The 16,107-nt window shown below is 45.7% G+C and overlaps 1 protein-coding gene across 1 annotated transcript in view; it reads left to right on the top strand.

The window, feature by feature from the left end:
* Positions 1-16,107, top strand: part of LOC142139902 (lysine-specific demethylase 5B-like) — a 57,627-nt gene that overhangs the window by 18,951 nt on the left and 22,569 nt on the right. The window contains exons 6-7 of the mRNA XM_075197764.1: positions 2,501-2,586; positions 2,804-2,962. Coding sequence (XP_075053865.1) covers positions 2,501-2,586; positions 2,804-2,962 — 245 coding nt within the window. The remainder of the gene's footprint in view (positions 1-2,500; positions 2,587-2,803; positions 2,963-16,107) is intronic.

Below are 16,107 nucleotides of genomic sequence, written 5' to 3'. Positions count from 1 at the left end.
CCGGCTAGCACCTAAATTGCTTATGTCCAGGTGGATTAAGACTGCGTTTCGGCAGGAAATCCAGCTCATGAAAGCATAATTGCTCATTCTTCAAAGTTAGTCAATGTCTCCTGGGAAGTTAGTTTTGGGGCCTTAGTGGAGTAGCTGTGTCACGTCAACCTGGTCTTCCTTTCATACATTTACTAGACTTTATCAATTAAATGTCTCTGGTTCCAAAGAAAAGAACTTTGGAAGAAATGTCTTGCAAAGTGCATTATATGAAAATACCCTCACTTATGTTCAGCTTTATAATGTTCACATAGGTAGCATTTTCCCCACAGCATGGAAACAAATCTATTTCTCTGATTTCATCTGGGGGACACCGAACCTGATTTTTTTTTTACTTAAATGTTGAGTGTTATTTTTGAGTTAGCGGTTGGTTATTTGATTATTAGCTCTATAATGGGCTTTGCTAAATTAAAAACGGAGTGTCTGTTGGTACAGAGGGAGGGACTTCAATTTGACCGTTTGCAATATTTCAAACCAAGTGTCTTTTTTATTTTGTTTTAACTTGTATTATAATGCCTTAATACCTATAACACACAAGTTGCTTGTTTTTTTTCAAAGCAAAGCCTACATGTGTGGTATTCAGTCTTTGTGATTAAGTCTCATGAGTCTATTTACTAAAACGGGGGGGGGGGGGGGGGGGGATTTACCTGTATTTTCCTGTATTCGATGTGAGGATTACCACCATTAGCTGGGATAGCAGTTGCCCATTGGCTTGGGTAGACCCGAATATATTCAAAATAAGGCTTTATTACGACAGCACAACACCACAAGACGTTTACAAGTTACAGGGTAAATGGTAGCATGTATCCTCCAGCAGCCAGGGAATGACACTGACGCTTACATGAAACAAGATATTTGACATATGGTATCTGCAACATTAGACAATCTGAGTTTGTGATATATTTATTTCTCCTACATACAATATTGCAGGTAATAGCAAGGGCAATATGTACCTAATTACATTAAATAATACACTGATGTTCTAGTGTAACTACTTAGACTGGGCCAAGGATTAAAAAGTACATTAAACCGTGAGAAACGGGTGATGAATACAGTCCAGTAGCACCCTGTTTCCTCACATTCGCTTATTCAGGAGATCTATGGAAGAGAAAAATTTACTTATGTATTATAGATTAGTTAAACTAATAACAATATTAACAAAAAAATTATCTGGCACTAAAGTCTGTACACAATATAGCAAGATTTTTTTACAAAGTCTCTATACTAGGCAAAAGTCTTGAGTTAACACCAATCCCCGGACACTGAAGCAATAGTCCTGATGGTGAACAGCTTAAAAAGGCATTCAATATGTCTCTATTGAGTACAATATAACACAGAAGGAACAATACCAGTAGATGGAGAGGCAGAGCAGCGTGCAGCACGATGATCTCAGTGTCCCAGTATGGCCACTTTCGTGCCAGGAAGTAGGAAGGGGGTGGAGGGAAGTTTCGCCTCATGTCTGCCCCCAAATATGGCCGCCTCTATGAACTGCCGATCAGCGCATACTTTAATATGACTGTCGGCGTGTATTGCATCCACGCCTGAAGTAGAGTGCCCAGGCAGCGTGTGCAGTGTTCCCTTAGTATACGATTTTCCTCTTGAGGAGCACGATTGATACCTTCTCCCCCACTGCTTGTAGTCTAGGGGGAGGGACTTGCCGGCATGTCCGTCGGGCGGGGGGAGGTGGATCGCTGCAGTTCCCCCGCTCGACTAAGTTATAGTGAGCTTGAAAAAGAAACTCTGCCATTAGGGCTTTAGGTGCCCCACATAGGAAAAAGGCTAACATACAAAATATGGCCCCATAAGCTCATTTCTAGGGGGATGACTGCCGGCCAAGAGGTGCAGGGTAAGTGAGCTATGCTGCTTCTTGCCTTCGCAGGGAACCAGGATGAATGGAACTGACAGGTTATTCACCCCTCTGGGTCTTGGGATTGATCCCCGCAGCACCTGAAAGGGACAATAAAATAAATACATGTAAAAATCTAAAACTAGACTAAATATAGGCAGTAGCCTATACCAACGTGTCCTATCGCCTAGGCACTTAAAAAAAAACAAAAAAAAAAACAAAAAAAAAAACCTGAGGTATCTACAGGAGAGGAGGGGCGTAGTAGGGGAGAAGAGTAGAGATCAAAGAAGTTAAGTGCCTAGACAACTAGACACACTACTATACCCCAAAGTCTCGCAGTGTCCCCCAATGGAGTAAGAGAAATTGATTTTACGGTGAGTAAAAATCTTATCGCACAATTGGGAGCTCTATGCTCTACAAGGTGATTAATAAATGCTTGTGTTGCAAAGTATGTAGGATATGATTAGTTAGAAATGGTTATGTGACTAAATATCACTTGTGTAGCCTGTACCTGTAGTGTGGTAATCCTTTAATTCTCTAAGCCTGAGGAGCAGTGTGCATAGCTTTCTAAAACAAGGCAATATCTGAATGATTCTTTCTTTGTAGATGAAACACCAGTAACTGTTAAACGAGAGCCAGTGGAACCGGTTACAGAGAAGCCAAAACCCAGATCCAAGAAATGCAGAAGTTTAGTATGTATAAAATGTTCATAGCTTTGACACATTTGTTACCCCACTGTGATTTCTTCAGTTGAGGCGACTTGCATGCAACTTTAAATTTGACGCATACATACATAATCCTCCAGCATTCTATCCCTTTTTCTGCTCCCCCCTTCATTGCCCCATGCCATCTTTCTTCTCTGCCCCCTCACTTAACACTTGTATGAATTCACTCTGTTACTGTTTTCAGGTGGATTTGTATGTCTGTCTTATCTGTGGGAGTGGAAGTGATGAAGACAGACTCCTTTTGTGCGATGGTTGTGATGACAGTTACCATACCTTCTGTCTCATTCCGCCACTCCATGATGTGCCCAAAGGGGATTGGAGATGCCCAAAATGTCTGGCACAGGTATTCCTTCTCTCTTGTTCTTGTTTTAAGACAGTTGACCGACGCATATTTGAAAGTTGAAGGGGTTATCCTCTTTAGTCAGCTTCCCTATAATGTAACACACCCACCACCCTTGCTCTCTGGATTAGCCTCCTTTCCACTACCTTATAGATGTAACTATATCATGATCTATTCAGTCATCTTTTGATAGCGCTGTGTGCAACTCTTGCTCCAGTAACGTGTGCTGATGTTTGAACCCATGTTTCAGGTAAAATATATCCTGACCTATAGGTAAAAGAGGAAAAAAAGGAGGTGGGTGTCTAAATGTGTAAAGGCTTTTTGAAATGTATCTCAAAAGATGGAATAGAAAGCATTATTTTGGTTTCTGCCATTGCGGACACTACATTGGAGTATAGTAGGTGGATCTGGAGTAAAGGCACATTAATACTCAAACTTTGAGTGAATAGCTCCTCCCCCACTGCGCTACTTCCCATCTGGAGTCCTCATTTGTTTAATGAAGTGTCCTCTAGAGTAGGATGTTTTTTGTTTTTCAGCGGGCTCTTGCCCTTTGTTTTATTTTTGCATGTTTTTATTTGTTTACTTTGATGTCTTCACCCTGAGTTCTTGATTGCGAAAAAGTAGGTTCCCTCTCTCCTGCAGCCTGCTAGCACCTCTCACTATTAGCGGGCACCGCTACGAAGTGGTGTACCTTAGACACAGCACTTCTCCCATGGAGCTCAGTATGACCCCCTATCAGCGAGCATAGCTCTAGCAGGGATAACTGCTGAAACAGATCTTAGTAGCGGAGAGTACAGCTTCGGTGGCCCCGGAGATGCTATCAAATCTGCAGCAGTACATCCTCACAGGGGCAAAACGGACCTGATCTCCGTGGAGGAGAGTACGGTGTCTGTAAGTGACAGGCTCTGTCCACCCATATGCCCATTACCTAAGAGGAGGACATTTTCTGTCATTTGAGACCAGTCCAGAAATGTGATTCTCGTGTGGGGGTATGTCCTCCAGAGTTTGGCGGTTTCTCTTTCAGTGGAGGGGGCCATTTTCTGCCACAGCATCAAGGCAATAGCTCCGTGCTCTGTGTCCTCCCTATCTGGTGCTGGTGTATTCAGTTTTAACCTAATTTGGCTACTCAATATATATTATTGTAGTCATTCTAGCCTTGCACTCTTGTTTTAGTGTGTTTGTGCCCCTGTTGCCTGTCTTCTTAACCATTATCCAGGTTAACAGACTTTTGTATAGTGTTTATGACCTCTGGTTAAATTAATACCTTATTATAATTTCATAGTGTTAGTGAGGTCTCATTTTTTGCCTTGTATTCTGGTATGTATTTGTATTTTATATATCACTGTCTTTAAAAGGGCCTTCCAAGACTAAAGGGTCAGCTGAAAAGTGTGCAACACTATACTTCTGCCAAATGTAATGCTAAATTATCTTGCGGGCAGCCTGAACTGGATGCTCTGCATTGTGTGAGGCAATGTTCAGAGGATACCGTTCGCCCGTAACTACTGCGGCAGCCATGGAGGAATGGCTTGAGATAAGTCACTGGCTTCATCCATAGCTGAACTAGCTCTGGTGATGTCTCAGTCCAAAGAGGTAGACGAATCTTCTCGCTCTCTAAATGCACCACACATTTCGCCTTCACAGCCTGTAGCACCCTCTAGTGGATCTTTCCACGCTGCGGCAGGTCTGGCGTTGACTTTAGTTGGGTCAACCCTTGGAAGTTATTCTCCCTCATTGGAAAGCCTAGGGCTGAATTGTTGGTGTTGACTGGACATATTCGGGACATTTTAGGTAAGGTATCTTTGTAATCTGTTTCTGTAAATTTCAAGATTTCTGCTTTCATTATTGCAGCGTTCCTTGTGGCTGTGCTCTTGGTCAGGGGGTATGGACTCAAAGCATATGCTGGAGTCTTTTCCTTTTGACTGTGTTACTGTTTCGGAGCTGTACCAAATCATTCAGGTAACCACTGGTGGTAAGAGTTCTTTTCTGCCTGTCAGCAGTGCTAAACTAAAGCAACTCAGATTTTGGTATTTTGATCCCTTTGATCGTTCGAAGACGGCTTCCACCACAGGAAGTATTCTGTCTCCAGGGTAGGTTCCTATAGGGACCGGGGCTTCGGCAGATACGTGGCTCCCAAGCCTTTAGATGAGATCTTATGACAGGCTAATCCACCACCATTCTGTGGTGGGGGCCTGTCTGCTGCGATTTCAGGATCAGTAGCTAAGTGACAAGTTTCTACTTTGGATGCCTGGAATTGGAACTCAACAGCCCCCAACCTGTGATTACGGGTATGACTGGACCGGGCCACACTGCCAAGGTAACATCTCCCACCAGCCTGTCCATCAGCAGGGATTACATGGATTGTCACCCCAGGACCAGTTTTTAATTTGCGCTCTGCAGACGGGGGAACTTATTGCGGACACATGGGGGTGTAAGAAGGATGGGACAGGAAGTGAGGGAAAGCTGGAAGTCCTGACACTTAACAAAAGCCATGGTCTTCAACAGGAATGACCCAGACATTGTGGCAGGGACACGGCAGGTTTGCCACTTTGGAAGGCCTGCTCATCCCCACACCCCCTGGCCTAGTACACCACCCATGTTTGAGGAGAGACCCAAGGGTTTGTCCATGGAGGGGGATTGTTTCCAGGAAGGTGATGGACAGACTGGTTATGAGTTTCTATTTTATACCAACAGACCCAATGATCATCACTGTTGGAAAGCACGCTGTTGCTCCATCTTGGGACCTATTATCACCTCACTCCATCAGGAGATACTCACCAGTTTCTGGTTGAATTGGTACACCCACCGTTCTGGAGCTTTGGATGACACTCTTTTGCCTGTGGAACTTTTGCATGGCTAAGGTGGGTGGTGAACCTTGCTGGGACTCCTATTTACACTGATGAATCGCTGACCTATTGTTTAAAGTGTGCCGTTTAATATTCTGTTTTACTGTTTGAAAAGTTAAGATGGCATTGTCTTTCATTTTCCTCCTTGCCTGTGTGATTTTTGAACCTAAGGGGTTTAACTGGTGAACTTTGTTTCTAAAATCTTTGTATCCTCACAGTGGGCATGGTGGTTGGGGAATACCTGCTATCCCTAGGCATAAAGTATGCTTACCTGCACGCCCCCATTCGGAATGGGCATCCGTGTGTCCTTCACTTTGCTGTCTGCGAGGCACATGATCAGTTCTGGGCTATACTCTTTGGTCTTGCTTCAGCCCCAAAATTATGGCTGTCATGGCAAGTCTCCTTCGTTCTCACAGCATCACTATTGTGCCATATTTGAATGACCTGTTAAAGGCTCTGTCTGAATGTGTTCTCCTACAGCACCTTCAACTGCCAATTCAATTTCTGGAATCTCATGGCTGGATTCTCTCTGTACCCAAGTCATCTTTGATTCCTTCACAATGGATGTGGTTTCTGGGCCTCGACTTTGATGCGTTGTCAGAAGGTTCACAACACAAGGTTTTTTCGTTTCTAAACAAGACCGTGGATATATTTGTTAATTTGGGGGTTTGAAAAAGTGGAGATGTTGCCTGTAGCAACCAATCAGATTCTAGCTGTCATTTTGTAGAACATAATAAATGATGGCAAGAATCTGGTTGCTATAGGTAAAATCTCCACTAGTTTAGTAAATATACCCTCTGGTCTCTTTTGGCCGAACGAGAAATGTCACTTCTCCGCTGTATGACACTTTTAGGAACCATGTTCGAAGCTGTGCCTGTCGCCCCAGAGGGAGCTTCTCAAGAAATTGTCCAAATCCACACTTTATCTGGACAGGTAGATGTGTCCACGGACACGCGTAACTCCATCACGTTGTAATCGGTCATCTCTGGTTCCAGGTCCTCTGGTCTACCCAGGAGTCCTCCTTGCTCATCAATGGTCTGGAACTCCAAGAATCTACAGGGTGTTCGTTTAACGTCTAGGTGTTCTGGTCAGAAGGCCCCTGAAGGTTCAATTGGATAATGCTGCTGCATTAGCCTACCTGAACCCTCAGAGGGATACACGCAGTACCATGACAATGCGGGAGACATTTCTTAGGTGGAACACTTTGTTCCAGTGATCCCGGCCATACTCATCCCACGGGTGGAGAACTGGGAAGCTGATTATCTCAGCCATAACAAAATCTATCTGGGAAAATGGTCCAGTCAAACAGTAGTCTGCTCTTCTGGTTCAACTTTGAGGTCAACTGAAGATCGCTCTAAATTTGGCAAACTCTAATCTGGTCTTTTGTTTTTGTGGCTCACATATACACCTACCTCCTGGATAGTGTTCTTGATTTGGCAAACTGTTGTGAAGAGGTTTTTCTTCACCAGGGAAAAAATTCTGCTGTCATCCACCACAGTTGTTTTCCATGGTCTTCCAGGTCTTTTGGTGTTGCTGAGCTCTCCGGTGCGTTATTTCTTTTTAAGAATGTTCCAGACAGTTGATTTGGCCAAACCTAATGTTTTTGCTATCTCTCTGATGGGTTTATTTTGATTTTTCAACCTAATGATTGCTTGCTTCACTGAGAGTGACAGCTCTTTGGATCTCATATTAAGAGTCGACAGCAACAGATTCCAAATGCAAATGTTACACCTAGAATCAACTCCAGACCTTTTTCTTGCTTAATTGATGATGAAAGAACGAGGGAATAGCCCACACATGTCCATGAAATGGCTTTTGAGTCATTTGTCCCATTACTTTTGGTCCCTTAAAAAGTGGGAGGCACATATAGAAACCGTTGTAATTCCTACACCGTTTACCTGATTTGGATGTAAATACCCTCAATTAAAGCTGAAAGTCTGCATTTAAAGCACAACTTGTTTGTTTCATTTCAAATGCATTGTGGTGGTGTATAGAGCCCAAAATATGAGAATTGTGTCGATGTCCCAATATTTATGGACTTAACTGTATCCAGGAGACCTCTGACGATGTAGGGCAGGCAGCCATGGATGCGGTGTCCGTCAATGCTAGGATCGGCGGACTTATTGTATCCCGGTATTCCTTATGGCTACGCTTGTGGACCACGGCTGTCAATTCTAAAAGAGCCCTTGAAATTTTGCAATTTGATGGGGTCACTCTGTTCGGGGCAGAGCTGGAAAAGGTCATTGAGGTGGCCACAGGGGGGTAAAAGTAACGTTCTCCCCATGGGATCTCACAAATCACGTCAGGGACGCTTTCGCTCCTTCTCCCAAGGCGGTCGTCCACCAAGATGGTCAGTCATCTGCACCCAGGGCAGGGTATAGCAGAGGCGCACCTAGAAGCCAAATTATAAGCCCACAGCGTGACCTTCCCACCCCCAACCAGGAATCTGTGGTGGGGGCACGTCTCTACTTCCAACGCCAGTGGTGGGCAGCCACCGCAGACGTTTGGACACGGGGGAGTCATGTCGCGGGGCTACATCATAGACCTAGCCCAACCACCCCCACAGAGGTTCTTCTCGTCCCCTATCCCTTCTTGCCCCCTCAGGCGCCAGGAACTTCAGAAAGCTAATAAAGTATATATAGTGAGCGCTCAATTGTCTCTATTGGAATAAGATGTGTGTTAAAAGGATATATTAAGTGCTCAATTGTTCTATTGGAATGAGGTGAGATAGTAAAATGAGCTAAAGTATATAAGTAACGGATGCAATGTCAACCCCATGGCATTTCCGACTGGTGTACCTGTTTCCCTTAATACCTATGCTCTTGCGGGTACTAAAAAAACTACAGGGAGCGGGTCCCCGCAATTCTAGTAGTCCCACGTTGGCCTCGCAGGGCGTGGTTCTCAGACATTCTGAGGCTGACAATGGACCCTCCGTTCCACCTGCCAATGCGCCCAGATCTCCTCGTTCAGGGCCCCCTTCTCTGCCACGATTTAGATTGTCTGGCTTTGACGGCATGACTATTGAGACCTTGCAAGAACCAAAGGGTTCTCGCAACGAGTTATTGACACTATGATCAAGGCTAGGAAATCATCCTCCTTAGCCATATATCAGAGTCTGGAGAATTTACATACTTTGGTGTGAGACACGGGGTTCCCATACTTCCAGCTTTAGCCTGCCTAGACTGTTAGCCTTCCTGCAGCACGGCTTAGATAAGGGACTCCAACTGGGATCCCTTACGGTCCATGTTTCGGCGCTCTCTATATATTTCCAGCGAAAACTTGCGGCTCTCAGTGAAGTCCAGACCTTTCTGCAGGGGGTTCTTCATGTTCAGCCCCCTTTCACTCATCCAATAGAGACCTAGGACCTCCAATCTGGTGCTCAGGGCGATCAGCCATCCGCCATTTGAAACCCTTCAGACAACGGAGCTACACCACCTCACTTGGAAGACTGTTTTTCTATTCGCTATCTCATCTGCTCGGAGAGTGTCGGAGTTGGCAGCGCTCTGCTGTGCCTCCCCCTTCCTTATTTTTCATAAAGATAGAGCGGTTTTTCGCACCAAACCCTTCTTTGTTCCAAAGGTAGTCTGTCCAACTGAATCAGGAGATTGTGGTGCCAGCGTTCCGCCCCCTTCCTCCTTCCCCCTTCCACTCCGTCTTCCACCCCTGAGAACGGCTTGCGGTCGCTGGATGTGGTCCAGGCCCTCCTGTACTATGTCGACCGCACAACCACAGTCCGTAAGACCAAGGATCTCTTTATCCTGTACAATGCGCAGAAGTACGACTGGCCGACGTCCAAAGAGTCTCTTGCTCAGTGGATCACCTCCACCATCAGACTGGCCTATGTCCGAGCATCTCTGGTTGTCCCAGATTCGCTAAGGGCTCACTCTACCAGAGTGGTTGGCGCTTCATGGGCGACGTGCCATGGTGCTTTGGTGGAGCTATGCAAGGCGGCCACATGGTCATCTGTCCATACATTCGCAAAGTTTTACAGGTTGCAGGGCTTCCTCAGATGCGAGCTTTGGGCGGAGAGTATTACGTGCAGCTGTTCCAGAGCATTCCCACCCTCAGGGGCAGATTTGGTATGTCCCCAATGTCTCGCAGTGTGCCCCAATGGCAGGAAAGAGAAAAGAAGATTTTTACTCACCGTAAAATCAATTTCTCTTACTCCAGTGGGGGACACTGCGCACCCTCCCTTGCTCTGTCAATAGTCTGTTATGTGAATCTGTATGTTTCTATTCTTTGCCCTTCAGGACGCCCCCTTCTCATACGCTTGGTTAGTCAAAACTGAGGTATCCACAGGAGAGGAGGGGCATAGTAGGGGAGGAGAGTAGAGATAAAAGAACTTAAGTGCCTAAACTCCACACCCACTACTATACCCCAGTGTCTCGCATTGTCCCCCAATGGAGTAAGAGAAATATATTTTACGGTGAGTAAAAATCTTTTTTTTTTTTTTAAATTATTTCTTTGGACTTGAGCCTCTCTTTAAAGGACCGTTATGGTTTTGCTGACTGTAGGTACTAATCTTTGTCATGCCAAGCCCCACCACAGCCACTAATACAGGACATGATCTGCCGTCAAAGTTCTTTTCCCACCGTTTAAATCTCACAAATTACTTTCTTTTAACAATATGCAGCATACACAAAAATAGTCACCCTTCAAAAAATGTATATTAAAATCCACGTCTACATAGTAGATAGTAGATATGTCCACTTTCACCAATTATTACAGTTCTCGATACAGGCTGGGCTCCAAAATGACTTATTTTGTGATGTATTTTTACTACGCAAGTGCATTATATTACGCACTGTAATTAAACTTTCCAATATGATTTCACATAGGATGAGATTGTCATCAGCTTGTGACTGCTTAATATAATTTTGTCTTAACATAAAAGAATAAACTTATCTAAAGGACTGATTATATGTTCCCCAAGCATTTCTACTACTGGTCCACAGTTCCATGCCTGAGCTTTTAATTAGCATAGTAATTCTAGGGATTGTTTTGTGGGTGTTTTTAGATGGAGAAAACACAATGCCTGACTTGTAGAGGATATTTTTGTTTAGAGTAAACTAGCTTAGAATTATCCAGGGAGTTCATAAAGCATGATGGATAAAACCAAATTATTGCCAATATTTGACTCGCACCTATGTAAAGAACACTGGTGAAGAGCTAATAGTTGTTACTACACTACATGATAAATCTACAGACGACAGCAGCATCTGGAGAATGGGAGTGAACTCTTGTTGATTATATTTTCTAATGCGTGGATTAGGATTTGCAATTGTCGATATATAAATTCTTCATCCTACCCTTTAATTTTATTACCAGGGGACTGCATTTGCTTTGCACTTTACCCTGCAGATTATTGGTATTGAGCCATGTAATTGCCAACCCTATTTATGGACTCTACTTCCTTTGTAGAGAACTTTTCAGTGATTTATACTTACATCCTATGTGACCAGTCTGTTACAAATTTATATTCAGCAAAATAAAACTGTACTTCATTAATCCTTTTTTGTCTGTTTAGTGCTAACCTAAATTTGATTACTTTTGGTTTTTTCTGAAAGAACTAGTCTTAACAACATGTTTACATATAATTTTTGAAAGGAATTACCCTTTAAAATTTGATTTTCTCTTTCATCCAGTCTGGGGGACACTGCTTACCATGGGTTGTGGAGGGAGCTTGGGGGAGTTGGCACCTAACTAGTTAACTTTAGTACTGCCGACAGACCCCTCCCCTCTACAATCCCCCTGCCCCCTCTTGTTCAGTTTTTTCTAGGTGCCCATGGAGTTGGGCAGAGTTTTAGTACTGTAGGTAATTTTTTACTTTTATTTCATTTATTTTATTCAGCGGCTCTCACTGACAGGGACAGGAGGAGACAAGAAGAATAGGTGCCTGAATTAGGAGTGACAAGCGGTCTCACGGACCGCTGTCACTCCTGGAGCCTCCCCGATAACCGGCGCTGCCACTGCAGGCATAGAGCGCTGGTTATCGGATATTGCATTGACGGCGGCCATCTTGGATAGCGGAGGAGACCAGAAGGGGGCTATACCTGGATCCCCCCTCATACATAGGAGGGGGCATCAGATATTATCCGCTGCGGAGACCTCCCCTGGAGGTCTCCACTACACTGCCACATAATCCTTTTTATTTTTTATATGAACCACAGAATCGCTGCAGAGGCAGCATTACTGAAGGGGGGAGCTAACACATAGAGCTCCCCCTCCTTCCAGAGAGAGAGATGGTTTATCCCAGTCTTCTGGCGCCAAGGAGAAGCCCGGGAAGAGAGAACAGATCTGAGGGAGCAGGCACCAGGATACTGCTGTTGGACTTCTCCCCTGTTTGGCCTATGGGCTAAGTATCTGATTTATTTAAACACATATTCTGTATTGCTGTGTACAAGTGGGCTAGTAGGAGTTATATTATAGTTCTCCTATTTGCTTAAGTATTATTTTGTGTTTAAAATGTTACAAGTACAACTTTTATATCTAGATTAGTTGATTACTTAAATTTTTCTCTCCACACATTTATATCTCTCTCTACTCAGCCAAATTTAACAATTTAAGTCTGTGTGTTTGGTGTGCCTTCCTTTATTAAGAAAAGACAGATAAGGGAAAGGGCCCTATTGCAAAATATTTTACATGTTCTAAATGTAATGTGAAATTACCTTGTGGGCAGAAGGACCCGTTGGCGCTCTGCTCTGTCTGCGAGGCAGGGGTCCCCCCTGCGCAGACCCAGCATATTTCAGCCCCACCGTTGGAGGAACCGGCCTGGGTGACCTGCCTGACAGTCTGTTTCCTCTTTAGCACAGATGGTTTTTCAATCCAATCAATTGCTATCTACTGTGGCTACTTCAGTGGCTAATAATACTAGTACACAGTTGGGCCTCCCTGTTTACCACAGGTTCTATTGGAACGTCTATACCAGGACCTTCTTCTTTACATACAGACCAAGCCCCTGTTCCCACAGAACCGGCATGGTCTGCAGCATTTATAAAGGGTTTGGATAAACTAAACCAGTTACTTGAATCCCCAAACATTCCGCCTGCTAAAAGGAGGCCTAAATCTGATAATACCCTTATGGTCCGTTCAGACTCTGAGGAGTTTTCAGAGGAAGAGGGGGAAATGAATTCTGATCCTGACAGGAAGAGGGCTCTAAAAGCCAATTTATTAATGATTTGGTTTTAGCAGTGAGACCGGAGGATACTACTCCTAGAGACAGAAGTCTCTTTAAGAAGGCCAAAAGAAAGGCTATCCGTTTTCCCCCTTCCGTAGAGCTTAACGATATTGCAGAAGGAGCCTGGAAACAGCCTGATAAGAGGTTCTCTGTTCCCAAAAGGTTCTCTTCCCTGTATCCATTGCAGGAGGAGGATGTGGTTCGCTGGGAGAGTATTCCCAAAGTGGATATTCCAATAGCCCGCTTGGCCAAGCACACTTTACTCCCAGCTCCAGGTTCTGCATTTCTGCAGCATGTCAATTACCGCAGAGTAGAATCCCAGCTGAAATCTATATTTGCGGCTGCGGGTTCTTCCTTTAGGCCCACATTTGCTTCAGCTTGGGTGGCTAGAGCCATGGAAGCATGGGCAGACCAGCTGGCAGAGGCCTTGCAGGACTCTGATTTACTTCCCCTGGCTTTGCATTTGAAGGAGGCATCGGGGTATCTTTATGAGGCGGCCCAGAACACAGCGGCTGTATCCTCTTCTTGCTGAAATAGATGCAGCCTGAATAGAACGTTATGGCTGAAATCCTGGGAAGGAGATGCGGAATCATAAGTCAGTGGAAACCATTCTTTTTTCGGCAGCAGGTTTGTTCGGCCCGGGATTGGATACCCTGATCTCCCAGGCAACAGGGGGCAAAAGCACTTCCTTGCCGGTATTCCCTAGCAGGAACCGAAACCCTCGGGTCAGCTCCTTTCGTCAGCCCTTTCGGGGGACCTCCTTACCTAGAGGACAGTCCTTTAGAGGCAGACAGCCCAATTCTCGGGGCTCCTCTGCTAGGGGGAGATCCTCGTTTGCAGCTAGGCGCCAGGCCTCCAAGACCCAGGAGAAGACTGCGTCCTGACGACCACTCTGTTCTTCTGGAGGGGGTGCCAGTGGGGGGATGTCTGTCTTCAGGAACAGTGGGCAGCGTCCTCCCAAGATCCTTGGATTCGGGGCATTATATCAGAGGGGTACAGGATAGACCTCCTGGGCCCGGTTCCACATCGTTTCTTCAGGACTCCGTTACCCCGAGATCCATCAAGAAGACAGGCGATACAGGATTGTGTCGCCTCTCTTCTTTCTCAGAGTTATTTGCAGGGTTCCAGATTACCAGAAAGGGCAGGGGTTTTATTCAAACCTGTTTCTGGTCAAGAAGCCGGACGGCTCCTTTCGTCCCATCCTAAACTTAAAGGGTCTCAATGTGCACTTAACGGTGGACGAATTTCGGATGGAATCCCTAAGGTCGGTGATAAACGGCTTAGAGAAGGATCAGTTTATGGCGTCCATAGACATAAAAGATGCATACCTCCACATTCCCATTTGGATCCACCATCAATCTCTCCTAAGATTCTCGGTGGGATCTTTCCACTATTAGTTTCCGGCCCTCCCTTTTAGCCTCTCAACAGCACCGAGGGTTTTCACGAAGATCATGTCAGTTATGGCAGCATGTCTTCACCTTCAGGGAGTTCAGGTCGTGCCTTATTTGGACGACCTGCTCATCAAATCCTCCACAGAAAATTGCTTACGTCATCACTTATCCCTCACCTTGACGGTTCTCGAGGGCCATGGATGGCTAATAAATTTAAAGAAATCCCTGATGGTTCCGTGTCAGCGCATGGTTTTCCTAGGGCTCATTATGGACACCAGCCAGCAAAGGGTGTTCCTTCCTGTCGAGAAGATCAGTTCTATTCAGTGTATAACAACTCAGGTCTTGTCTTCTCCCCAGCCCCTCAATGCATTTGTGCATGCGGCTGCTGGGAAAGATGGTGGCCTCCTTCGAGACCATCCCCTTCGGTCGAGCCCATTCTCGTTTTTTTCAGTGGGATCTATTGACGAAAGGGTCAGGATCCCACCTATGCTTGGATCTTCAGAGGATCTCGCTATCCATGAGGACGAGAGAATCGCTTCAGTGGTGGCTGATTCAGGGTCACCTGACAGTGGGCAGGTCCTTCGCTCCATGGTCATGGATCATAGCCACGACGGACGCCAGCCTGAAAGGTTGGGGGGCGGTAATCCTGCACCTCAGGCTCCAGGGACTTTGGTCGGTTCAGGAATCGACCCCATCAATAAACGTGCTGGAGTTAAAGGCTATTCTTTTGGCCCTCCGGGGGGCCCAGTCCCTCCTTCAGGGCCACCCTGTCAGAGTTCAGTCAAACAATGTCACGGCCGTGACATATGTCAACAGGCAGGGAGGAACCAGGAGTGCAGCTGCAATGAATATTGCAGCTCAGATTTTGGTTTGGGCAGAACAATTTGTTCCAGCAATATCGGCAGTTTAAATTCCAGGAATAAAGAATTGGGACGCCGACTACCTAAGTTGACACCAGATGATGCCGGGGGAGTGGTCACTCCATCCGGAAGTTTTCCAGTCTCTGTTTCAGAGATGGGGGCTTCCGGACATAGATCTCATGGCCTCCAGACACAACAGAAAGGTTCACAGGTTCTGTGCAAGGGCAAGAGACCCCTTAGCGGTGGCAGTGGACGTTCTGACGATGTCATGGGAGTTCAGGTTGGGATACCTGTTTCCTCCGATCCCCATGCTTCCTCGCGTACTCAGATGAGTAAGGCAGGGCGGCCTGCCAGTAATTGTAATAGCTCCCTCATGGCCGCGCCGAGTCTGGTACGAACACATAATCTCTATGGCGGAAGGACAGGGTTTCCGTCTTCCGTCTCGAGACGACCTTCTTCTGCAAGGTCCCTTCCGTCACCAGAATTTACCTCAGCTCACTTTAACGGCATGGCTGTTGAAGCCAGCCTCTGGAGGGCTAGAGGTTTTTCCTCCAGCGTAGTGAACACTATGATGCGAGCCAGAAAGCCAGTTTCAGCTCGCATCTATCACCGGATTTGGAGAGCCTACATCAGATGGCGCGAAAATAGGACATGTCACTCGTCCTCCTTTTGTCTCCCTCGCTTGTTGGCTTTCCTTCAGGATGGCCTGGAAGCAGGGCTTCGTTTAGGTTCTTTAAAAGTTCAGGTTTCGGCCCTTTCAGTATTTTTTTCACCAGAAATTAGCGGATTTGCCAGATATTAGGCCTTTTTCCTGGGAGTCTTGCATATTCAGCCTCCCTATGTTCCGCCTACAGCACCTTGGGATCTCAACTTGGTA

The sequence above is a fragment of the Mixophyes fleayi genome, chromosome 2 (assembly GCF_038048845.1).
Source record: "Mixophyes fleayi isolate aMixFle1 chromosome 2, aMixFle1.hap1, whole genome shotgun sequence".
Lineage (NCBI taxonomy): Eukaryota > Metazoa > Chordata > Amphibia > Anura > Limnodynastidae > Mixophyes > Mixophyes fleayi.
Note: the sequence above shows the minus strand (reverse complement) of the source record. Positions and strands in the feature narration are given on the sequence as shown.